Source organism: Cetorhinus maximus, chromosome 19 (assembly GCF_964194155.1).
Source record: "Cetorhinus maximus chromosome 19, sCetMax3.hap1.1, whole genome shotgun sequence".
NCBI lineage: Eukaryota > Metazoa > Chordata > Chondrichthyes > Lamniformes > Cetorhinidae > Cetorhinus > Cetorhinus maximus.
Genome location: NC_135897.1, coordinates 48,747,497 through 48,774,440, shown reverse-complemented (window position 1 = coordinate 48,774,440; position 26,944 = coordinate 48,747,497). Strand labels below are relative to the sequence as shown.

The 26,944-nt window shown below is 41.4% G+C and overlaps 1 protein-coding gene across 1 annotated transcript in view; it reads right to left on the bottom strand.

Moving 5' to 3' along the window:
• Positions 1–26,944, bottom strand: part of plch1 (phospholipase C, eta 1) — a 131,943-nt gene that overhangs the window by 7,760 nt on the left and 97,239 nt on the right. Inside the window, exons 14-21 of the mRNA XM_078564431.1 lie at positions 25,639–25,736; positions 23,795–23,974; positions 22,080–22,187; positions 20,021–20,145; positions 18,319–18,403; positions 8,746–8,892; positions 8,562–8,641; positions 3,889–4,234 (exon numbers count right to left, since the gene is read on the bottom strand). Coding sequence (XP_078420557.1) covers positions 3,889–4,234; positions 8,562–8,641; positions 8,746–8,892; positions 18,319–18,403; positions 20,021–20,145; positions 22,080–22,187; positions 23,795–23,974; positions 25,639–25,736 — 1,169 coding nt within the window. The remainder of the gene's footprint in view (positions 1–3,888; positions 4,235–8,561; positions 8,642–8,745; positions 8,893–18,318; positions 18,404–20,020; positions 20,146–22,079; positions 22,188–23,794; positions 23,975–25,638; positions 25,737–26,944) is intronic.

Genomic DNA, 26,944 nt, shown 5'->3' with positions numbered 1-26,944 from the left:
GATTCTTAGAATCAGAGAGTAGTACAGTATAGAAGACAGTCCTAACAGCACTGTGGGTGTGCCTACATCACATGGACTGCAGCGGTTCAAGAAGGCAGCTCAGCACCACCTTCTCAAGGGCAAGTAGGGATGGGCAATAAATGCTGGCCGATCCAGCGAAGCCCATATCCTGTGAATGAATAAAAAAAGTCATTCAGTCCATCGAGTCTGCCTCAGCTCTGACCAAGGGTAATCTAGTTAGTCCTACTCTAGCACTTTTCCTGTATCCCTGTAAACTTTCTCCTTCAAGTATTTAACCAATTACTTTTTGAAGGCTACTAGTGAATATGTCTGCACCACCCTATCATGCAGTGCATACCAAATCCTAACCACTGGGTGCAGAAAAAGGTTTTCCCTCATATTGTCTCTGTTTCTTTTGCCAATCCCCTTAAATCTGTGCCCTCTGGTTATTGACCCTATTTACTCCATTTAAATCCTTCATGATTTTAAAAACTTCCATTAAATCTCCTCTTCTCTGCTCCAAGAAGAACAACCCCAGTTTCTCCAGTCAATTCACTAATCCCTCATCTCTGGAGCCATTCTAGTACCCTCTTCTGTACCCTCTCCAAAGCTGTCTATCCTTCCTAAAATGTGGTGCCCAGAATTGGATACAATGCTCCAGCTGGGTGTAGATAGTGTTCCATATAGGTTTAGCATAACTTCCTGACTGTTGTACTTCATGTATCTCTTATTTATAAAGTCCAGGATCTCATATGCTTTATTAACTGCTTTGTTAACCTATCCTGCCACCTTCAAACATTTGCACACAAACAGTCTAGGTCTTTCTCTCTTCTTGCGCCTCTTTTAAAATTGCACCATTCAGTTTGTATTGTCTCTTCTCATTCTTCTTACCAAAATGTATCACTGCAAACTTTTCTGTGTTCAATTTCATCTGCCATGTGTCTACCCCTTCCACCAACATGTCTATGTCATGTTGAATCTATTACTATCTTCCTCACTGTTTGCCACTCTTCCAAGTTTTATGTCATTTGCACATTTCAAAATTGTATCCTGTATCCCTAAATCCAAGTCCAATGCATATCAAAAACAGTAATTATCCTAGTATTGAACCTTTGGGAATGCCATTATACACTTCCTTCCAGTCTGAAAAACAGCCATTCATCACTATGGGCAGAATTTTCCCCCTCTCGGCGGGGGGAAGTTGATGGGCGGGCGCGCTTCTGATCGGCGCCCCCGATTGGAGGCGTGGCGCCATTTTAAGTGTGCGGGCCAATTAAGGCCTGCCCAGCGTGACATCCGCAGGGAAGCGCTATGCGCTCCCTGTGTGGGCGAGGGGAATACCTAAAATCGAGAGTGCGCTCTTTCGCGCATGCGCACAAAAGAATGCATTCATCTCCCTGAGGCTAAGTGCTGCCTCAGGGAGATGGCCTTTACTTTCAAAAATATTAAAAATAGAAAAAAAAAATTCCCTTACAGGTCCCCTCATTTGACAATGTCACATGAGTTGGGACATGTTCATAGTTTCCAAAAAAAACTTTATTAAAATTTTTAAAACCCTACATGAAACTTCATCCCGCCCGTGGATGAGGTTTCATGTTTTTTCTACTTCTTGCCGGGGTTCCTGGCCTGCCTGCCAACCTTAAGGTTGGGTGGGCAGGTCCAGCAATTACTAGGCCATTGACAGGTCGGCCGGCGCGCAACTGATTTTGCTGTGCCCCCACCTTCCTGAAAATTTAAATGTGGCGCGATGACATCAGGAATTCCGCCCAATGTCATCGCACGTCATTTTACGTGTCGGCAAGCGGGCCCCGCCCTCACTCGCCGACGGTAAAATCCTGCCTTATGTTCTGTTTCTATTCCTTAGCCAATTTTGGACCCATGTTGCTACTGCCCCATTTATCTCAGGGGCTTCAATTTTGCTAAGAAGCCATAATAACTTTATCAAAAAAGTTATTGTAATAACTTTATCAAAAGCCTTTTGAAAGTCCATAGACAAAACTCCAACTGCACTGCCTACATCCACCCTCCCCGTTACCTCATCAAAAAACTCAATCAACTTGGTCAAACACACTTTGCCCTGAACAAATCCACATTGGTTCTCCATTATTGGTCCATGCTTATCCAAGTGGCTATTAATTTTCCTCCTGGATTGTTGTTTCTATAGGTTCCTCACCACCAGTGGTAAACAGATTTACCTGTACTTGTCAGATTTATCCTTCTCCCCTTTTTTGAATAGTGGTGTAACATTTGCAACCCTCCAGTACCTTCAGCACAGCCCCTGTATCTACGGAGGATTGGGAGATTGTGGCCAGCACCTCTGTAATTTTTACCTTCACTTCCCTCAGCAACCTAGGGTGCATCTCCTCTCGACCAGGTATCTTATCCAATGTAAGTACCGCAGCCTTCTTAGGCCTTCCTCTATCTATTTTTACCTCATCCAGTATCCAATCCTTGTTTACCATAGCTTTACAAAGGAAGATGATTTTGTCAAACAGTGATGCAAAGTATTCATTTAGTACCTCAGCCATGCCTTCTGCCTCCACCAATAGTTCTCCATGTTAGTTGCTAAGTAGACCCATTGCTCCTCTGACAACCGTTTTGCTTTTAAGAGTGCATATGGAAAATCTTTGGATTCCCTTTAAGTTAGCCACACTGTCTCTTTGGTCCTTTTATTTTGTTTTTCCTTTGCCCCCTGTACTTTTGACATTTGGCCTGATTCTTCCATGTATTATCAAATTGTGAAGGATGCCCTGACCCTCTATTTCTGCTTCATCCCGCTCTCTAACTCCTTCGTCATCCAGGGAGCTCTAGCTTTGGCTGTCCTCTCTTTTCCCCCTTATGGTAAGGGGCTCCTTATTGTTTTAAAATAAAAGTAAATTAAATCAAATAGCTCCTTTATTGTTTCTCAACTCTAACTAAATAGAGTTGGTCTTTGATCTCTCAAGGACAATCTCTTTCTAGCACTGTAATAATCTCCTTAATCATAAGTGCTACCCCTCCTCCATTTTTTCCTTCCCTATTTTCCCAGAATACCTCATTCCCAGGAGCATTCTTATTTTGAACCAGGTCTCAGTATTGTTGCCATATCATATTTCCACGTGGCTATTTGTACTTGCCACTCACCAATTTTATTAACCACCTTATTGACTTTTGCCAAAAATGGTACTTGACATATTTTTCACCTGAATTTAGAATATTCATCAGAATGGCTTTCTAGTAAGCAGCACAGTAATGTTAGGTCTTTTGTTAAGTTTGAAGCATGATTCACATTTCTGAAAGTGGAGTGACATTAAAAGAAAGTATAAGGTATTGTAGCTACTGACCATTGGGAAGGATTGCGATTTATCAAACAACTTTTAATACTAAGAGCTGGCTTTGATCAATTCTGAATTGATGGAGAAAGGTCTCAATGGGCTAATGATGAATTGCAATGAAATACTGACCAAGAAAATGGGTGTAAATGATTAAAGGAAAGTAAAATGTAGCTAAAACAAAATGGGGTAAATTGTCTGGAATTACTTATGACCAAACTACACCAATTTAAATAAATTTTAAAAAATGAAACAAGAAAATCATTGCTTTGGTCAACAGTTTTACTTTGCTGATGAAAATATGGGGCTGCAGTTGAGAACAAGGCTTTATATACATACAAACTAGGGATCAATGGGCCAGAACAGGAGCACTTTGCCACAAATTTCTCAAGACACATCTAACTAATTCCCCTTTCCGCCATGTGACATCAGAAAATTGTATTTTTGTTATTGATAAATAGGAATAAACACTCTCTAAAATGTCAACTTTCTTTCTAAAAAGAACCATATTCCTGTGTGTAACACTGCTTAAAAATATGAACTGATTTTGCATTTTTATGTTTCTGTAGTGCCTTACCAGAAGGTTCTTGCCTTTCATCAACAGGTGGCGTTATTTCTCCATAAAGCAATTTATCAACTGGCATAGAAGTAGGCCGTGTTTGGAGTTTTTTCGTTCCACGTTTGCTGTGTGTTTCTTGCCTGCTGCAATCAAGAGGATTGGATCCTCGTTGCCGCAATTCAGTACACATTTCCAGAAGCACACTTTTGCTCTTTTTGCTTCCCTTTGTAGGTGCACTGGCAGTGCGGCGTAGAATTCGGTTCCCAAAGGATTTCTTTTGCGTAAAGTTGCCACTGTTTCTGTTTACAGAGGCATACTTGGTGTTCTTGTTAAATAGACCTTTGAGTCCCATTAGTTGCTGCATCTGGTGGTTAAAGCATCAGTAGCTCAGATCAGGAGAATCAACTATATACTTTTGGGCATTTTATATTCCTGATTAAGAGTTGAACATTAAAGTAAAAGCGAAATACTGTGGATGCTGGAAATCGGAAATAAGGGAGTGGTAATAAAAGTGTTAAAGACTAAGACAGGTGCTAATAGTGGCATAAAGGTCAGATAGCAGAATGAGTCTTTAACACTATCACTACCACTTTGTCTTGTGTCCATGACATCTTTGTCAAATCTCTCCTGAGCTCCCACCTATCCTTGTCCTTCTATTTTGCTCCACCCCCTCTCTTCAACGGTATAAAACCTGTCACATTTCTACCTCTTCAGCTCTGAAGAAGAGTCATACAGACTTGAAACGTTAACTCTGTTTTTCTCTCCACAGATGCAGCCAGACCTGCTGAGTTTTTCCAGCATTTTCTGTTTTTATTTAAGAGTTGAACATGTTGGTTTCAGATTTTTCCATATATCGGGAAAAACGTGAGCAATTATATACCAGGCATGCTAATGAATACATACAGTTCACAATGCCTAGTGTACAGCACTATAGAAACTTCAAAAAAATGAAGCTGTGCATTTTGAACGGTTATTTACCAAACTGGATGTGGTTTCCAATTGTTTTAAAATTGTATACAATGGTCTTTCAAAGTTTTTGATTTATCTTAAATAATTCTAAGAATTAAATAATTCTTAAATAACAAATTGAGCCAAATGAAAACAAAATGACCTGTATTGTGTGTTGTCATGACACCAAAGCTGTCAGTATCACCGTTGGTACTGTATAAAACTGACAATAAATTCTGGTGTTCACACATGCGCAGTGAAATTAAGAAATCTAGAAGTTTCTGTCAGTGATGCCCTGCTTCAGTTTTCACAGATACGATCAACACAGAATCAATGATTTGGCATGAATGTAGACGCTATTCTCATTAAAAACCATTGAAAAAGTTAAGCATTGTTGAATGAGGTGTAACTAAGTTTTTGACAAGTTTTAAGTCATCAATACTTCTGAATTTTCTGGAAAATCTAATTTTACAACTGTGGAGTGTCATTTCCTTACAATAATATGTAAAAAAATAGGATTATGTTTAAAATAATAAGTTAATTTCTTTAAAGCTTATGATATTTCAGTTTTTACCTTAATCTTAATTATTATGCCCCAATCTTTATTTTCCTCTCTGTAAAATGCATAAAAAGTGAATTATGATCTGTGCTTTTATTTCCTGGCATGCCAGCTGTGAAAATTCTTCAATCTGATTAGCTGATCTGCCAGTTTATGACTTCAGTGCTCTGGATGTCACAGATTCCTATAGATGGTGCCACATTCAAAGTCACATCTAGGAAAGGAAGGAAAAAGAGAAAAAGGAAGGAAAAAGGAAAAAGGAAGGAAAGAAAGAAAAAGGAAAGGAAGGAAGGGAGGGAGGGAGGTGTGTGTGCATGAGAGAGTGAGAGAGTGTGTGAGAGTGAGAGAATGAGAGAGCGAGTGAGCGAGAGCGAGAAAGTGTGTGGAGAGAGACAATGAGTGTGTGTGTGGGTATGGGAGAGAGAGTGAGTATGTGTGTGTGTGTGTATGGGTGAGAAAGAGTGAGTATGTGTGTGTGTGTATGGGAGAGAGAGTGAGTATGTGTGTGGAAGACAGTGAGTGAGTGAGAGTATTTGTGTGTGTGTGTGTGTGTGTGTGTGCCTGTGTGTGAGTGTGTGTGTGCGCGAGAGAGAGCAAGTGAGTGAGTGTGTGGGGGGCGAGTGTGTGAAGATAAATGTTATTATTTCTTCAATATTTTTGGGAATATAGTGGTATTCTGTAAAGAAGGGTGTGTGTGTAATTAAACTGGGGGAAGGTTAGTAAAGACAGCTTGTCTGTGGGAGCAGAGAGGTGAAAGGCAAAGGTGCTAAATGCATGCATTTGTAATGAGAGGTTGTGGTGAAGTTGAATGTTCAAGCAAATAGGTTGGGTTTGAAATTTTCCTTATAAGATAGATATGTAGGAACTTGACTTTTCAGCTGTTAAATGTTAACGAGGAGTTTAGAAGCGACAAGGCACTTTTACAACTCACAAAGGTTTCACAGGTAAATAAGGGAATGGTCATTAAATTTTATTTGACCCAAAAGTGGAGGCAATAGGAAAACATGAAAGATTTATATATTTTGGAAAAATTGAGTTCAAAAAGGTGCTTAGGGCAATGGAGTCATAGATCAAAGGGGAAAAGGATATTTAAAGAAAAATGTTTAGTTGAGTTGTGTTGGCTATGTGGGGGAGATGCCCTGAGACCAGCTCAGTGCTGAGAAAAGTTGTGAATTTGAGGCAGCCATCCAGTTTCAAGCCAGAAAAATCTTTGTTTTCAGAAAGCAGCCTGTTTCTGAATTTCATTCGGTTCCACAGCAGAGAGTGGAAGAGAGTGAGAAGCCGTGTGGTGTACTTTATTAAAGTAGCAGCAGTTTTTGCCTTGAGTAAGACTACTGTATTTTTATGGTTAAAAATCTATAAGGGAGCTGTTGCCAAGTAGTTACTTGTGTGGTTTGACCAAGTGGGTTCTCTGGGGGGAATGTTTTGTAAGACAGTTAACTGTGTAATTTTAATCTTTTGTGTGCTTAAGTTTTTTTTTCTTCTTGTTAATAAATTGCCTAATTTTAAAATCCTACAAGTGTTACTGGAATTCTATGATTCTGAGATTAGTAGTTTTCCCCTCGTTTTCAAAATATTTTTAAAAATGTTATGATTAGTAAGACAAGTTTCCCTCTGGGATTTGGCTCGCTCAGCGAATAACATCAGCTGCAGTTGTAACAGGTGAGTGAGCGTGTGTTGGTGGGAGAGAGAAAGAGTGAGTGTGTGGGTGGGAGTGAGTGAGGGGGAGAAGAATGTGTGTGTGTTTGCGTGTGTGTGGGGCGGGAAGGAGGGTGAGAGTGTGTGTCAGTGTGTATGTATGCGTGGGAGGGAGAGTGTGTGTGTGGGAGAGAGTGAATGTATGTGTATTTGTGGGAGACTGAGTATGTGTGCATGTGTGGGAGAGAGTGCGAGCGTGCCTGTGTCTGCCTGGTTCACTCCCAGTCTCAGGATTCTCAGTCACCCTCACCCCACACAGAATCACAAATTCTCACCCACTTTCACAGTGGTCAAGGGTGAGCGAGTAAACACCCTGAGACTGGGCCAGACACACACACACTCACCCTGTTACAATCTAATGGTAATTTTTATTAATTACTCTTTTTAAAAAATGCTTTTACATTGCTTTACTTTTGCTCAGCAAGTTGTTTCTTTCCTTCGTACTCAACTTTTTTTTGCAATTCATGTATCTTTCTGAAATCTGCTCATTGGCCCCTTGAGTGAGAAAAAAATGGGAATGTGTCACCCCACCCCCACCCACGCAAAATGGTTGGACAAGCCTGCCATAGAGCCACTAAATCTTTGTGGAAGCTTTTTCTGAGATCTGGCATGCATCTTCCCTTTGCCGCTGGCTGTAATATCCAGGTCCAATATATCTATTCAATACGTTCAGCATAGTTTGGTGGGGTGCAGAGGCAAAAATTCCATAGGTTGGTTTAGAGAAACAACTTTTAGCAGTCAAATAAAAGTGAGCCTTCACGCAGCAGCAATAGCCGTGCCTGTTTGCCACACATCTGTGATCAAGAATATGCAAGGAAGTAAATGAAATCTATCCAAAAAATCTAGTGGGAACTGCACCAAACACATCAACTCATGAACTCAGTCTCAAAAAACGAAAGGACTATTACTGGAACTCCTAGAATATGTATAACATCAAGTTGCACTGACTAGGGGTTCAAATCCAAAGCAAAAGACTGTTTATTGTGAATACTGGCAAGATTGATCAGTTTGAGAATGCAACCTTGAGATATTCTCATAACTGTCAAAACACTGTGAATATAATGCCTAATTAGGCTTATGAGGTAGGAAAACTTAATTGTCATTTTAAAGGTAACAGGGGTATTTGGCATGTCAGAGCTGATGAGCAGCCATTCCATTTGTAATACTATAGCAGGACCATCTCATTTCTAAGTAACATTTAACATTTGAAGGGGATCATTTACTCATCCTAATTTCAATTTGGATTCACAATTTAAACCTTTTGCTGTTTATTATTGTCAATCCCTTTTCAAGTTAAATTGCTAACTTGTAATTTTACCTCATTCTACCTGAAGCTTTAAAATCATGCGAATTTACCTTGCTAGATGTACTAAACAACTAATTTTGTATCGCCAAAGAATACATTTCATACAAATAAAGCAGCACTTTGACCAATAATATTTCCAAATCAGAGATGAAAATAAATAAACCCAAGCGAGTTACATACCTTTCCACAAATGTCATGAATCATCACATGCACAAAGAGCGAAGCTTCTTCCATGCCCTCCAGGTAAACATGCCTATATCCTGTGGAAGAAGGCATGTTGTTCAAACCTATATGTTACTTGTTGACCCACAGCGATGCAATAATGAATGGTGTTTTCACAAATGATTTCAGAAGGTGTACTGACCAGGCATGAGAGTACTAAATGGCACAGTTCTTTGACCAACAAAGTCTCGACCAATAGGATCATGATCCCAGACTAGAAACCGAACCAGGGCTATTTCGGGCATGTGCACTGTAAAAGTTACAGTTTCCTCCCAGACAGGATTAAATCCTAAAGATGAGAATTAAGTTTAGAATTCCACTTATATTTTGAACATCTCTTTATATCACATACACACACCTACCTCTGTCATTAACTGCTTTATTGGAAAAGAACCAATTTTAATATTGCTTTCGAGAGTAGAGTTAAGGAAATGCTGATGCTGCAATGTTAATCATACTGCTCTGATTGGTACCATTCCCTCACAATTGCTTTATGTGGTGAAAATTAAAATGTGGAGTGTAATATTACATTTTATATTAGATATGTAGAAACTCTGGGCAGAATTTTGCCCTTGGTGGGCATGCGGGCCCCACCGGCTGGGCGGCGGGCAGACAGCTGACCCCCGCCACCATTTTGTGTGGGCGGGTCAAATAAGGCCCACCCAGGTGCCTGCCCGACAGGAAGCGCATAGCGATTCCTGTGCGTGGGGGGTGGGGGAAGGAAACCCCAGCTGTCAAAGTGTGCTCTTTCGCGCATGCACGCGAAAGAGCGCACTGCTCCCTGAGACGAAGTGCTGTCTCAGGGAGATTAGTGACACTGTCAAAAATGTAAAAAATAGAGAAATAAAAATATTATTAACATGTCCCCCTCATGTGACAATGTCACACGAGATGGGACATGTTAATAAATATCACATGACATTTATTAAAGTTTTTAAAAAGGAACATGAAATCTCATCCCGCCAGTGGATGAGATTTCATGTATTATCAGAAGCCCGCTGGGGCTCCAGGCCTGCCTGCCAGCCTTAAGGTTGGACGGGCAGGGCCTTTAATTACTTTAATTACCCTGTCAATGGCCTCAATTGGCCATTGACAGGTCGGCGGGCTGGCAGCTGATTTTGCTGTCCGCCCGCCTTCCTGAAAATTTAAAGGGACCGGGATGACGTCAGGGGTTCCTCCCGACGTCATCCTGCGTCATTTTCCCATCAGCGAGCGGGCCCCGCCCTCAAATCGCTGACGGGAAAATTCTGGCCTGTGACACTGAAATTTAAACAGCCTCATTTTATTTAGAGCTATCCAACCAATAGCATGCTAATTAATCAAAGACTGACAGTATAAAGCAATAAATGTAAATGTGGCAGATGAGTTGATCTGTACGAGGGAAAGAGTGTTTGTGCATACATGAGAGGAGGAAAAGAACCATGAACATAATGAATGACTGAGGATATTGTTAATCAATGTGTAGTGTGGAGCCAGAGTCTCATGCCGGCTGGACTGGGTAAGGAGTGAACAACATTAATCAACCAGTTGGATTTACAATAATCCAGCAACTCTATGATCTTTTTAAAATTCCTTTGCTAGCCCACAGATTACCAAATTTGTTGAATTCTTTTTCATAATAGGATTTGAACTGTCAGTTGCTGAGTTACTAATTCATTGCCAAAACTGCTACGCTATTGAATCCGCAGGATCACATACCCAGGAAGTCTCCCTAATGCTCCCAGAGACAGGGCACCAAAACCCCAAGGCTTTTCCCAATGTAAATGGGTCCCTGGTACCTTTCACCCCTTCTCCAGTGCTCAAGAACTTAGAATACCTCTTCCCCCAGTACATCCATACCCCAGGAATACTCCCCACTGCAGTTTTGACACCATCCAGTACTCCGTTTCATCGTACTGACAAACCTTGGTACATCCTGCACTCAACCAGATTGCTACAACTCCATCCCAGTGCGACCACAACCTGGAAGCCTTCCCCAGAAATTTGGATACAAGCTAGGGCTGCCTCAGTGCTCCAGACCAAAGCACCCTTCCCATTCCCACTAATTCTTGGGACCCTCCAATGTTAGCGGTAACAGACGGTTATACCTCTGCAATGCCACATGTAAAAAATTTGGATTACATTTTAGTTGAACTCCACCATATTTATACTATATTCACTGTAATAACTAACAAGGTAAAGGGAGCCATTTTTACACTACCATGTGGCTGAAGAAGATATGTATTAATCAAAGTATTGTATTAAAATTAGTCTCAGTAATAGTGACCATGAAACCATTGTCAATTGGCGTAAAAACCCACCTGGTTCATTAATGTCCTTTAGGGAAGAAAATCTGTTGTCCTTACCTGGCCTAGCCTACATGAGGCTCCAGACCCAAAGTAATGTGTTTAGCTCTTAACTGTCCTCTGAAATGTCCTACCAAACCACTCAGTTCAAGGTCAATTAGGGATGGACAACAAATGCTGGGCTTGCCCCCCGACACCCACATCTCATGAAAGAATACATTTAAAAAAATACAGGGGCCAGATGGTATCAGGAGGGAAGTGAGAGCCAGCCCTATTTACCTAGCAACAGCTAGAGCCAATCAATAATAATAGTAACGATGTTATACTTCAGTTATACAGAGCATTGGTGAGACCGCATCTTGAATACTGTATGCAGTTTTCATCTCCTTCTATAAGGGAGGATGTAAATGCATTGGAGGTGGTTCAGAGGAGGCTTACTAGATTGATACCTGGAATGAGCAGGTTGTTTTATGTGGGTGGTTTGGACATGCTGGGCTTGTTTCCACTGGAGTTTAGAAGAGTGAGGAGTGATTTGATTGAAGTATATAAGATCCTGAATAGTCCTGACAAGGTGAACGTGGAAAGGATGCTTTCTCTTGTGGGTGAGTCCAGAATGAGGGGGCACTGTTTTAAAATTAGGGTCACCCTTATAGACAGAGGTGATGAGAAATCTTTTCTCTGAGGGTTGTGCGACTTTGAAACTCTCTGCCTCAGAAGGCGGTGGAGGCGGGGTCATTGAATATTTTTAAGGCAGAGGTAGACAGATTCTTGTTAGGCAAGGGAATCAAAGGGGGTGGATGGGAATGTGAAACACAAACAGATCAGCCATAATCTTATTGAATGGCGCAGCAGGCTCGAGCGGCTGAATGGCCTACTTCTGTTCCTATTTCATATGTTTGTAATAGTCTGACGCTAACATGGTATGATGGTCATACAGGGATTCCATAAGGTTTTGCTGCTAGCTGTCAATTTTTGAAGACTCGAGTAGTTCGAACTGCTTGACAATCTCCACAAGTGGGTTCCAGGCCAGACCAGAGACCTGAGAGAGTGAATCCTGTGGCCTATACTTCAATAGACCACGCAACCAGCTGAAGCTGTAAAAGCCACTGTCCTAAGTTTTTAAGTTCTTTAATAAACTTCCTAAAATTTATGATCAAAGGCATCCTGTTTTGCCTTAATTCGTTAAGTCTCGTCCAATCAAAAGTCAATTTATAAGTCACTTACAATTTGAGTATTGCTGAAAAGAAAAAGACTTGCAGTTGAAACTTTTCGTCTTGCACTCATCAGGACAGATTCGCAAAAATATTAAATCTCAAAGGGAATAGTAATTTATACTGCATGAGAAGAGGGTGTTATCAGCATGTCTCTTTTTTCAACAATACTTATTCACTTACAATGTTGGCAATTTGAGTGACTGAAATCAAATTAATACAATCAGAGTAAACCAAGTTACACCTGTCAAATTAACAGTTAATTAAAGTAACACAAATTAACAACTGACCCTCATCAGAACTGCCAAGTCCCAGGGCCCCAATCTTCTTACCAATAACTACAAATTCCTATGTTATCTCTCCATTTCTTCCAGATTCAGAAAGCAATATAGCAATATGATTTCAATTTCTATATAATTTCCATAAAGAATTCTAATTATCTTAACATTAACTTCCTATAAGCACCATCCACGTTGTGCCAAACTGTGGCAAAGTCTACCAGCATAACAATATATTCTGTTGACTTGCTTAATAATGTACTTTTTAAATGTATCCTCAGAGCTACTATAAGAAAATCCATTAGAGTTCCAAGTATTATCTGTCTCTTCCCTCCTCAGCTATTCAACTACAGGCATTCTTGGCCAGACTATTCATCTGGCCAAAAAATCAGAACTCATACCTACACTATTACTAAAACAGTTTCCTGTGCAGTGGAACTTCCGATTTTCTCAAAGCCAAACCTGCCCAAGACTTAAGCCCTGCTCCTCCCATATATACAGTGTCCTTTAGCCCAGTTCACTTGGACAGGAGACAGGTACAGCTTGTCCTCTGGTAGACAAACTCCATCCCGTCTCTTGCTTCCAATCTCTATCTTTGTTTGCTGAATGTTTTTACAATGAGTGAGTTCTCAATCTACCCTCTCTATTGAAGTTTTAAATATGTCATTTTGTATGATCTTTCACGCCATGGTGTTTGATCAAGACACCAGTATCTTACCTCTTATTGATTCTTTTTCAGTAACTCAAAATGTAGCATTCCCAAAATCCCTCAGACTTTCCCTCCCCTTAAATCCTGAGGCATATTAAATTTTCTGCTTACTTAATCTCTTGTCCCTTCTACCTTGGTTACATCCTATACTATGGACTGTGTACTTCAGCTCGATTTCTCAATACAAAAGCCCTTTGCGGTGACCACAATTTCTCCAAAACACTTTCTTCTGATTAAATTCTTCCAGAAGAACAGGAAGTATGAAGGCTAATCGCATTTCAAACTATATTCATAAAAGCAGAGATTATGCATGCACAATAGAGAATCACCTGACATCCATTTGATAAGTTGAGACATTAGAAATCCATTGGTGCTGATTTGAAGGTTCAGGCCTCAATTTTCGCAAAGCTGGAAGGGCTCCACACCTTAGCCAAAATGGCACCAGAGCTCTGATCCTGCAGTTCCGCCCCTGAACCTTGCACCCACCATTTTCACTGGATAGGGTGGGGGGGTTAGGGGAAACGGGCAGGTTGTAGTTTGCACATCTGTGATTCATGGAGACAGCTGCACATGTAAAAATGCAGCTGCCTTCAAACAAGTGCAATTTTCATAACTGGGATGTCAAAAACAAGACTCATGGGCTTTAGGCATTTGCGGAAAAGATCTAAAGCTGCCAAAGTCTTTTGGAGAGGTAGGGTATCCTTTTGGAGAGGCCCAGGTACACCTTTGGGAGAGGTCATTGCCCTTTGGGATTATTAAGAGTAGACATGGATGTGAATAAAAAGTGAATAAACACAGTGTAACTATCAAGCTGTCAAGTCATTTAAATCCCCAAGACCTGTGAATATTTGAAAATAAAACAGCCTGCTGTGGTTGCTTGCAATTTCATTAGTTGTCTATTGACATAAGCCTGAGGGTTACCATTATAGGATTAGTGCTGCATACCTGATTCCACAAACTATCATTACCGCAGTGGGGGGCAGTAAGTTCACAGTTTGATTGACAGCTTCAAGCGGTTATAAAATCTTTGATGTTGGGCTATGAATACAAACATTAGTTTTCATAAGGGATTAAACACTTGAAGGAATTTAAATGTATTGAATGGGTTTTTATGAATGACTGTTTTTTAATAGTGAAGTATGCAATACACATTTAAGCTAAGGTAGATGAAAAGAAGTTTGAGGTCTGCCCATGGGTGAGTTGGCATGAAGGGTGTAAGAGAAAAGGTTGGTGGGTGGGGGTCATGGGTTGACATGAGTTGGCACTAAGTTGGCAAAGGAACTATACTGAGCCATGGGGTGGGTAGAGGGGCATAGGTTGGCAATTAGGGTATGAGAGGCCATGGGGGTGGGTAGACAGGCATAGATTGGCATGGAGTGCATGAGTGGCCATGGGGAATGGGTGGTGAATGAGGTGGCGTGAGTTGGAAAAATGGGGCATGGGGAATGTGTAAGGGGTGAGGGACGAGGGCTGTTTTTTGTTTTCTTATTTTTATTGTAACTGGGACAAAGTTCCAGAGCACAGAGGCAAACCTTTTAACCAGCCTGCTTTGGCAACCGGTAGACCAGGTGTCTGCCTCCACACAGTTTCCGTGGGCGTTAACACATATCCCCCTGGAATAAAAATCCAAGGATTCAGGCCATTTTCTCCCAAGTTGGGTTTGTAAAGTTGGGAATTTTCCTGACTCTGTACTCCCGACTCAGGAGCAAAAATTTGGCCCTCAGGCTTGCAAACCCAATTTGAACTTATGACAAGTATTACTGAATGCACCTAGCTTTCCTCTCTAGTTGAAGGGATATAAATATTAGAACCATATCTACAAGAACTATATTTTCTTTTAAAATTTGGAAGGACATTGCATTATTGGGACACTTGGATGCTGACCTGGATTTTTTTCTAAAGAAAAGATCATAAGTTCATCTTGGACTGGAGCAAGCATGTCTTTCCCAAAAAATCACAAGATGTTAGCTAAATGACCAGCATGGGATTGGGAAACCTACAAAGACCAACAGAGGACAACTAAAAAAGAAATAAGGAGGGAGAAGATTAAATATGAGGGTAAACTACCCAGTAATATAAAAGAAGATTGCAAGAGTTTTTTTAAATATATAAAGGGTAAGAGAGAGGCAAAAGTGGACATTGGGCTGCTGGAAAATGACGCTGGAGAAGTAGTAGTGGGGAACAAAGAAATGGCGGAGGAACTGAATAGGTACTTTGCATCAGTCTTCACAGTGGAAGACACGAGTGACATCCCCAAAGTTCAAGAGAGTCGGGGGGCAGAGGTGAGTATGGTGGCCATTACCAAGGAGAAGGTGCTAGGAAAACTGAAAGGTCTGAAGGTGGATAAATCACCTGGACCAGATGGATTACACCCCATAGTTCTGAAGGAGATAGCTGAAGAGATAGTGGAGGCGTTAGTAGCGATCTTTCAGGAATCACTGGAGTCAGGGAGGGTCCCAGAGGACTGGAAAATCGCTAATGTAACCCCACTGTTTAAGAAGGGAGTGAGGCAAAAGATGGGAAATTACAGGCCGATTAGCCTGACCTCGGTCGTTGGTAAGATTTTAGAGTCCATTATTAAGGATGAGATTTCAGAATACTTGGAAGTGCATGGTAAAATAGGGCAAAGTCAGCATGGTTTCATCAAGGGAAGGTCATGCCTGACAAATCTGTTAGAATTCTTTGAGGAGATAACGAGTAGGTTAGACAAGGGAGAGCCAATGGATGTTATCTACTTGGACTTCCAGAAGGCCTTTGACAAGGTGCTGCACAGGAGGCTGCTCAGTAAGATAAGAGCCCATGTTGTTAGAGGCAAGGTACTAACATGGATAGAAGATTGGCTGTCTGGCAGGAGGCAGAGAGTGGGGATAAGGGGGTCCTTCTCAGGATAGCGGCCGGTGACTAGTGGAGTTCCGCAGGGGTCAGTGTTGGGACCACAACTTTTCACTTTATACATTAATGATCTAGATGAAGGAACTGAGGGCATCCTGGCTAAGTTTGCAGATGATACAAAGATGGGTGGAGGGACAGGTAGTATTGAGGAGGCGGGGAGGCTGCAGAAGGAATTGGACAGGTTAGGAGAATGGGTAAAGAAGTGGCAGATGGAATACAATGTGGGGAAGTGTGAGGTCATGCACTTTGGTAGGAAGAATAGAGACATAGACTATTTTCTGAATGGGGAGAGAATTCAGAAGTCTGGAGTGCAAAGGGACTTGGGAGTCCTAGTCCAGGATTCTCTTAAGGTTAACTTGCAGGTTGACATGGTAGTTAGGAAGGCAAATGCAATGTTGGCATTTATTTTGAGAGGACTAGAATATAAAAGCAGGGATGTGCTGCTGAGGCTTTATAAGGCTCTAGTCAGACCACATTTAGAATATTGTGAGCAATTTTGGGCCCCGTATCTCAGGAAGGATGTGCTGGCCCTGGAGAGGGTCCAGAGGAGGTTCACGAGAATGATCCCAGGAATGAAAGGCTTAACATATGAGGAACGTTTGAGAACTCTGGGTCTATACTCGATGGAGTTTAGAAGGATGAGGGGGGGATCTGATTGAAACTTACAGAATACTGAAAGGCCTGGATAGAGTGGACGTGGGGAAGATGTTTCCATTAGTAGGAGAGAGTAGGACCCGAGGGCACAGCCTCAGAGTAAAGGGAAGACCTTTTAGAACAGAGATGAGGAGAAACTTCTTTAGCCAGAGAATGGTGAATCTATGGAATTAATTGCCGCAGAAGGCTGTGGAGGCCAGGTCATTGAGTGTATTTAAGACCGAGATAGATAGGTTCTTGATTGGCAAGGGGATCAAAGATTATGGGGAGAAGGCGGGAGAATGGGGTTGAGAAACTTATCAGCCATGATTGAATGGCGGAGCAGACTCGATGGGCCGAATGGCCTAATTTCTGCTCCTATGTCTTATGGTCTTATGGCAATTGTGGGGGAGAGCTATTTGTTTATTTGAACTGCAATCACTTTAATTGATGGGAAAAAAGCTGTTTTAAAGGCAAAAGCCTGGTGATTTACTGGAAATCACCTGATGGAGGAGCTTTATGTTTTGAACTTGGTTTGAAGTCAGTTGGGAATGAACAGAGAAGGGGAAAGGCTGCCCAGCTCATGCTCTCCTTGCCTTGCTTGAAATAAAATGTGGTTATCAGTATCCAGCTAGGAATCCTCATCTTAGGGAACTTGTCTGTATTTTGAAACCCAAGAGATTGAGGTCAGAAGGATTGATCGGCTCTATTTTCCTCCATGCTGAAGCTCTGTTGGTGAGGACCTCCAGACACCTACTGGGACTAGCCACTAGTCCTCGCATGAGGGAGGACCAGATCAACAGCATCAAAACTCTGCAAACTTTATCTTTTTTTATAAAGATTTTTTCTTCAACCTCCCATCTTTGCAGAGACCCTATTAATTTGTCCTTTGTTTGTGTGTATGTGTGTGTGCGCGCGCGTGTACACTGGGGAATTTTAAAAGGGATAGATAGTTACACTTCCAGATTACAAATTGTGTGTTAACCAGTTCTTGCAATTAGTTTTTAAAAAGAGGTTTTGCTTTATAATAAATCAATAATTATAAGTTTATTGAAAGAAGTCTGGTTAAAGTCTCTTTTATTCTGGGTCTAACAGTAGCAAAGGTAAATAATTGGCCATTTTGGTAAGTGGATTAAACATTTATACTAATGGTATGACCTGTGGAATGGTGGGGCTTGATAAACAGTGCTCTCCTCCCATCCTGATCGTAACATAATTTACAATAAGTTTTTATGCAAACGATTTGACTATCTAATTTTGCTTTCATCATTTTGACTGTAGAGAAAATAGAACACAATGAGCACCTTAAATTTTAACAATTTTTGATCAGAATTCCTCCAAAGTCCAGCATCAGAGGCTTCTTTTCCAAAAAATATAAGGGAAAGCATCACCCCTACTTTGAACATAAAGTTGTAATTCATATTTGAGCACAATAGTTTGCAAAAAAAAAATGACAGCTCCAGATGATGATCTTTATAGCAACTAGGAAATGTCCCTATAAAAGACACAACTTTATTATACACAAGCTCTGCTCTTATCCTGTAAATTTAAACAGGTGACAGCAGACAAACATTTGTGACTAAGTGAGCAATGCAGACTTGAGCCAAAGCTGCTGATCAGCACTTCTGTTTCTTCATTTATAGAACTAACAGCACTATTTAGAACATACACAGACAGCACATAACATAATAGGCCCTAAGATCTCACCATTATCATCCACCACTCTGGTCTGTTCCTTACAGCAATCTATTGGCAAACCAATGATTTCCACTTCAACAAAGGGATCAATTATCTGTTGAAGATCAAGTATATGAAAGGCAAAAACATGTGAATATTTTCTTAAGAGTCTCTTGATGCACTTGTTCATTTTAGTGAGCAAGAAATAATGTAATTAAGAAAAAAAAATACATATTGCATTAAAACACTGTATCTGTTGCTTTAGGAATTATTTGAATGTGTCACAAGAAATATAACTGCTGTTACCTTGGAATCAGGGCCATATTTCCTCTCCACTAATTTTAGCAAAACAATAAGTAATCAATGGTTCAAATGGCTACCATCTTTATTTACATTTCCAATTTCTAGATTCAGCACTGTAACTTTTCACTAATGTTCATGTTTTATCTCTGTGTTCTACGTTGAATCAGGCAACACCTTCCAGTCCTCTGTGCACTTCGCAAAATTATGAAGAAGTGGTATTTCTGGTTATTGCACAATACACACTTGTAGATTGTCTGTACAAGATTTCAAGCAAGTGATGTTGGGCCAACTTTGACAGGAGAATGCACTTATGGGAAAGCTAGATAAGTACTTAAGGAAGAAATGAGTAGAAAGGTGTGCTAATAGGATAAGATGAAGAGGGGTGGATGAGACTCATGTGGAGCGTAAACACTGACATGGGCCAGTTGGCAAAATGGCCGATTTCTGTGTTGCACATTCCATGCTGTTTCCTTTAAGATAAATGATAGTTCTATATCTTTATGTTTCAACTTGGTCTCTGTCCCAAGGACATGTTTACAAACTTTTTGTGGAAACTGAACAGTACCCACAAGAATAGTCCCATTCTGGAGCAGTCTATTGAACAATAACACCAATATCACCATAATTGGAGGTTTGTCAGTAATTCTTTTTAAACAGAAATGATCTTCCGATCGGTGAGCGGGGGTAGGGCCTGCTCGCCGACGCGTAAAATGACACGGGATGACGTTGGGTGGAACTCCTGGCGTCACTCCACGTCATTTCCATTTTCAGGTCGGCGGGGGCACAGCCGAATCAGTTGTGCGCCCGCCGACCTGCCAACAGCCTATTGAGGCCATTGAAAAAGTAATTAACATCATTAATGGACCTGCCCGTCCAACCTTAAGGTTGGCAGGCAAGCCGGGAGCCCTGGCGGGCATTAAAAAAAGCATGAAACCTCATCCACGAGTGGGATGAGGTTTCATGAGGGTATTTAAATATTTAATAAAGGTTTCAATAAAAGTTATGGACATGTCCCAACTCATGTGACAGTGTCACATGAGGGGACATGTCAGGGAAATCTTTCTATCATTTGTTTAACAATTTTTAATTTGGAGCTGATCTCCCGGAGGCAGCGCTTAGCCTCAGGGAGATCAGTGCACTCTTTCGCATGCATGCACAGGGAGTGCATAGCCCCGCCTGGCAGATGTCACGCCTTAATTGGCCCGCCCATGTAAAATGGCAGTGCCCCCCCCTGATTATTGGATGCGCGCCTGCTTGCACCCGCCACCCGCTCCTGCACTCTCTCCCCCCCCGCCAGTGGTAGCGGTTAATTTTTCCCTTAATTTTCTTAGTTTCTTGGAAAGACAAATCAAAGCAAGGGTTTAAACAAAACATGAATTTTATTTCCATGATTAAAATATATACCGACAGCCCATTGAAATGATATTACCTCTCCTCTGTCCCCAAGCATAGAATGAGGTGGTTTTGGCAACTGCTGCCCACTGATTATTTTCAGGGTTAGCTGCTTTTTTGGATGGCCATGCAGAGGATCTTCAGAGAACGGATTAAAAACATCTGAAACAGCAATTTAGCACAGTTTAGAATACAGCTGCAGTGTTTAATTGATTGGCTATGGTTTCTTTAAGGGAAACAGATTTTAATTTAACATAGCAAGCTTGTCAATATTGGTATGCAGGTGCAAACTAATTTAGTGATATGTTACTTCCACTTGGCAGAGCTCAAAATGCATCTGCCACAACTATTACACTCCAATGAGATGTTTGCACGAGATTCACATATCTGCTTTGCTACACAAAATGGACTTGGCAAAAATTAAAGACAATCATCCAGAAATTATTGTTCATAATAGCAGATGAAAGCTTAATGCATTTGTTTGGGATGCCACTGCACAAAAAAAACCTGAAGTTTTGTGTTGTTTAAAATGGAATTTCATAAAATTGCGTTAAATGTTGTTTGTTTTAACCCCCAAAGTAAAATCTGACAAGCTTTGGGGAATTTTAACTCCCACTAAACAAACTCCCACTGAAACTGAAAGAGGAGGGAAATTAGAAAGGAGTGGAAGACTTCCCTGTTGCTCTCCAATCAGACTGACTGCAATTAAAAATTGCAGGCACCAAAGGATACCCACATGAAGCTGGAAGAGTCCTTATTTAAATATGCAGAGTGGGCAGAAGTCATCATCTTCAGCCCCCACCACAAACTGTGCACCCTTGCAACTGATTCTATGCACCTCCCTGATAACTGTCTGCAACTGAATCAGATTGTTCACAACCCGTCTTCTATTTTGACCTTATGCCGGGCTTCTGAACCTCAAATCCTGTACATCACTGACACCACTTGTTTCCTCTCTGCCCCTGCCTTAGCCCATCTACTGCAAAAACTATCATCTATGCTTTGTGATACCTCCAGATTCTGGTCTCCAGCAGCGCCTCTTGGCATTCAGTTTTAATGGCCGAGCTGAAGCTTCTTGTCCATTCCTGGTAGTTTCCAACGGAAAGTCAGCCAGTGACACATTAGTGAAGCGAGGCCATTAAAATTGGCTGAGCTTCCCAGCTGCCCCTCCCAGACAGGCCAGACACCTGTTAGGCATAATTCCTAACTGGAGGCTAAAATCAACTCCATTGTTTATTTTAATTCAGTTAGTCCTAAACCTCATGTTTTGGGAGTATTGGGGCAGAAAAGTAGTTATAGCAAGAATCTTATTAACGGCCAAGGAGGTTTCAAATAAATCGATTTGTTCAAATTGTTTCAAGCACGAGCTGAGAGTTCTTGAAGCGCAGGCAATAACTTGCCTTTATTGTAGGTTCTGGTAACAATCCTATCCGCTGCAGGGGGAAATGAGGCAGCTCATTCTTTTAAATTACAAAAAAGACAATTGATCGCCTGTACAATCAGATTGTACAAATTGTATACAGCATAAATGAACTACTGTTATATTGGCTTTCAGGCTCTGTAATTGCACCCCTTTTAAAAAAAACTTCCTTGTGGAAAAGTACGCAAGAGTCTTGTTCATAAACCTGCCTCTATCCATCAACAGCTAATATGATGTAAAATAAAATATTAAAAACATATTTTCAATGCCATTTTGTATTTATAATTACGCCACAAATAATGATGATCATTTTCTAGACCAAAACCAGATGCATCTACCTAGTATACCCACCACCAAATCCAATACTTGCATAGTAACATCTGATTTCAGCAGACCCAGGAGGTAATATTTTTACAACTTGCGTTTAACATAGGAAAATGTTCCAAGACATTTTACAGGAACATAATCATACAAAAACTGATGCCAAGCCAAAGTAGGAGATACAATATTAAGAGGGCTGACAAAAACTCTTCCTTTATTAAGCTACTAAGATGTGCAAAATACTAAATTTTTAGGTTACTTTGCTTAGAGTTAATAGATAAATGGAATCTTCCACCACCTATCCTTTATTCTTTAAAAAGGTAAGAAACAGATGAAATTTTAAACAGCAGAATACCTTGACACATCGACTGAGGTTTTAGGACATATCCACAATTTCCATTTAGCGTAAATAATGCCTTGTTTAGCTGCATCATTCGACCATCAGACTGGTAGTTTAATGCCACTGTGGATACAAAAAGAATGCTAGGATCTTCCCCAATATTTTCACTGACTTAGCGACAAGCATGCTAACACTTTTGGTCACTTCAAAAGTTAATATATGGCCTCACCACAGCTTAGGCAATCATGCCTGGCCAACCCCAGCCTGAACAATTGGACACTACCCCACAACCTTTTTGATCTTCAAAGCCTCTGGCCATCTCCATCCACTGGCCCAGGCCTCCCAACGCCCCCTCCGAACTCCAACTCCTCAAGGCTTTTGATCTCCCCTCACAAGACCCCTAATCCTCACCATCAATCTCCCCCCACCTGAGACTTACAGCTCCTACCCTCCCCAACAAAAAAGCCTCCGACCTCTCCAATATTGAGGCCTCTGACCACCCCTCGAGACCCCAATGCCCCCCCTTCATAATACCCTGGGATGGGACCAAACCCCATGGGACATGCACAGGCCTACTCTGGTCTCCTCTGGACCGCTTCCCACCCAACTGGAAGCCAAGCATGTCAATCAGGCTGACTTCCAGTAGGAGAACACATCGATGGCATTACACACAGGCTGTGGAGTTACAACTCCAGAGTCTGTGGGAGAACCCTGACTTCTGGGTTCCCTGTGCTCTAGCAGAAAACCATGCCCCATGCCCCTGTCTGGCTTTCGGCAAGTCAGTTAAGTTAAAATTCCCCCTAATATGCTTGTTAAACGGTGTTGAAATCCACCAATTTCATCAGTTAAAGACAAATATAATCTAACTTCCAGTACAACCATGCCTTCGCCTGTTGTCTATTTAGCAGTTCCATTCTGCAGCTTTGGCAGCCCATTTTTGGCCATCAATACTAACTACACCAACTATTTAGCCACTTCGCAATACATTCTTACATAAAGTGTTAAAGTAAGCCCAAGGGGATGCCAAGTACATGCCAAACTTCCAAGTATGTGGGAAACCCAGTAGATCATCTACAACAGGCACAGACTCTTTTCTCCCCACTCAACCACAACACTATCCTCCCCTTGCAACCTAATATCTTGGCCTTGACTTTGTGTGCAACACCAAGGTGTTGGTGCTAGTAATTTTAAATAAGTATGTGTTCTACAACATTTACAGAGATGATTTAGTGCCATAAAGTAATTGCAGTAACAACTTCAATTTTGCTTATATGTACATAAACATATAACATGATTTTAAAAAGCTAAAGATAGAATCTAGCTGTCTACTTGCTAATTAGCATCATTTTGGGAAATCTGAGCAATAGGTAAACTAATACATCGCCAATATGCTTACTCATAATTTGGTAAGATTTCTGCCTTTCAGAATAAGTACGTAAACATGAATTAAAATATGAGAGATTGCTCCAGATACAAGAGAGGCACGATAGATGAGAATCTAAGGAGCAAAGATTTCAAGCCCTGATGACTGGCACCTATTCAAACAGTAAATATTATAGAAGGCTGTCAAGCATTTATTAAAACAGGCCATACTACATGCATGTAGAGATTTACTGGCGTAATTGCAGCTTGGAACAGTATGTGGCATGGTGAAACTAAAGAAGGAAACAAAAGAAAATGCATCAAATTTACTCTTTGAGATTTGATTTTAAAATCACGAACACACTTACCCATCTGACAGCCAACATTCCAGTATTCTTGTGGGTTAAAATTGCTCGAGTCTATTCTGTAGGCAGATGGGTAGATGCGGGTGAGCTGGTTTTGATTAAAACGGATGAAGTATTCAGGTTTTTGATGCAAAAGTTGGTTGGCTTGAGTCTCACTTAAAGACAAAACTTTCCCAGCAGGACCTGTTTGAGCATATTTAAAATATTAACCAGGAACTAAACCTTACATATTAACTAAGGCATTGACAACCATTACTATTTCATCTTTGTGTACTTTACCAAATTTAAAAGCAGAGAGAGTCATAGTATGAGTGTTATACATAGGCGGTATTAGATTTGCTGTGCTCCCACTGATTAGGCACATATTTAAACGACAGCCGCTTGTACAAGGTACTGGAGAGTGCACTCAAGGCATTTCCACAAAAATGAATCATTATCTTGAGGATAGTGGGGAGACAGGAAAAAAAATTGGCAGGAAAGAGAATAGATGTTTTATAAAGTGTATGATCAAGTGGTAGAGGGTCCATTTGGTCAAAGGGTTGACATGATCACACACCATCCTAACTAGGAATTATATCAACATTGCTTCACTGTAGCTGAGTCAAAAACCCTGAAACTCCTGCCCTAATAGCAAAGTGGATGCACCTACACCACAGCAGCTCAAGAAGGCAGCTCACCGCCATATTTTTAAAGGCAATTAGGGACAGTCAATAACTGTTGGCCTTGTCAGCAGTGCTCACATCCCACGAACAAAATTTTTAAAAAACGATTGTGACCCACTTTTACTGTTGCAAAAATATTCCGGTCAGCCTTGAATTCATCACAAGCTTGAATTCACATGACAAGCTGCAGCAGCAAATAAATTACTGACCACCAAATTGTGTAGTAAATGTTTTAACTATGGTGTTACTGGGTCAATTACTTTAATCAGTAATGAGCTTATTTGCAGCAATACTTAATCCAGATTTTAAAATATTCAAGTCGAATTTTATTTTTTCTGAACAGGGTTTTACAGCTATTTTATATGCATCTTTCATATTGAGAATGCATACTGTATATATTTGAGTAAAATAATCGATTTCGTGCAAAAGTCGACCCCCAAACTTTGGTCAAAAAATCCGTAATTTTTCATATACCTCAATTCATTATTCATTTAAACAGTATTTGCAAATTATAAACAGTATTTGGGCGACATTTTCCAATGGTGCATTCCTTCCCATTCCTTCCCTTCCCTGACCCCTGAGCAGCATTGAAACCACAGGCCCAGCCAATGCCGCTGCTTCCTCTCCTGGGCTGTGGGGGATTGGCGGAGGTTCCCTGAAGCGGGAACACAGTCTGATGAAACCATATTAGGGAGTGGGCTCAAGTTCGATGCCTCTATGGGATTTCGGTGTTGACGGGTAATTACGTTTGCCCAACACCCGATGAGCGCAGTAAAAGCGTTTCAATCTGGAACCAAGTGCCATGCTATCTGAAAGGCTGGGAGTTCCATGTCCAGTTAAAGTCCATGGGGTTGGAAAAAAAAATCTGCACGATGATGGGTTAGTTATCTGGTACACAAGGGACCGATTAAGCCCTGGCATCGTGTTTGGGAGCAAAGATAAGTTCCGTGGTTTACGGCTCTTCATTGACACGGACCCAAATCACGAGAGTGCTGATTGGTGTTTCCGTCCTTCTCAGTGAAGGCTTCCACCATTTCCTTTCAGGTGAAAGAAAACCCTTTGAAAACAATACCTTTGCAAAGGTTGACTCCTTAACTTTTTGCCTAAAAAATGGGCTTCAGAAATTCAACTTTTACATGAATGTATATGATATTTGGTCATGATGGTCTCACAAATACCACTTACCTTTCCCTAGAAGATCCTGGGAAGACACAGAGTTGGTGTATATAACCAGGTCAGAAAGACCACGGTATAGTTTCACTGTTTTTCTGTGGCGGCCCATTCTACGTAAAAGCATAGAGAACTTACTGATGATTGGAAAAATAGTTTATCTTCACCAACCTACTCATCACTGTTCCTTAAGCAAAGAGTAACTAATGAGCTGAATAATTCTGTTTACAACTCAGTTAACTTTTGTCCTTTAAATGGGTTTTTTGTACGATTGCTGTAGCTAAATCTCCAAAGTACACTAAAAAGCACCTCCTGGAAAAGCTAATCTTACTGTTTCTATTTTAAAAAGTTATGGGTGGAGATAGATTCTTCCTAATTTTAAAACTAAAATAGAAAAATCTGGAAATACTCAGGCCTGGAAGGTATTACAGATGTACATCACATAAAAAGGAACAAACCAAGTGAAAGGGGAGAGAGAAGAGAAGCAGGGAAAAAATACAGTAAAAAATAGAATGACCTGTGAATGAAGTGAATGGGTGAAGAGCTGGGATAGAAGAAGCAATATCAGCAGGAGATAGAAGGAGGTCATCATGAAGGAATCAAGGAAATAAAATACAAAGGAGATAGAGCTTGTGCTTATCTGAGTGGCATAGGCAGAAAGGGAGGTATGGAAAATCATAAAGGAGAATGGACTCCAGTGGTCTGGGAACAAGGAGAAACAAAAGGCAGATTGAAATCAAGGATGCTGACCAGCTGACTAGTAGTGTGGGGATGTACCCCAAGTATCAGTGGCCAGGATTTTACCTATGGCGGGCGGGCTGGGCAGGAGTGGGCGCGGAGCTGATTGCTGCCCGTGATTGGCTCCGCGCCGCCATTTTACGCGGGTGGACCAATTAAGGCCCGCCCAGCGTAAATCGCAGCTCCTGAGATCAGCGGGGAGGGCCAGGTGGCGGTGGGAGGCCAATGACCGCTGGGTCCAATGGCGACCTGGCGGCCTATTCAAAAATGGCGCGGGCAGCTGTCCTGAGGCTGCCACTGATGTCGGACAGGAGGATGTTGGATAGCGCCCTCGGAGAGTAGGCCAGGTCGGCGGGGAAGTCGGCCCCGAAGTTTTCGGATGAGTGCCTCACTGCCCTCCTCGAGGAGGTGGCAGTACGCCATGAGATCCTTGTGCCAAGGGACGGGAGGAGGCCCCCCCACATAACAAAACGTGCCTGGCAGGAGGTGGCAGAATGGGTCAGCTCCCACGATGTGGTGAGACGCACCTGGGTGCAGTGCCGCAAGCGGCTCAATAACCTCTTGTGATCGGTAAGGGTGAGTA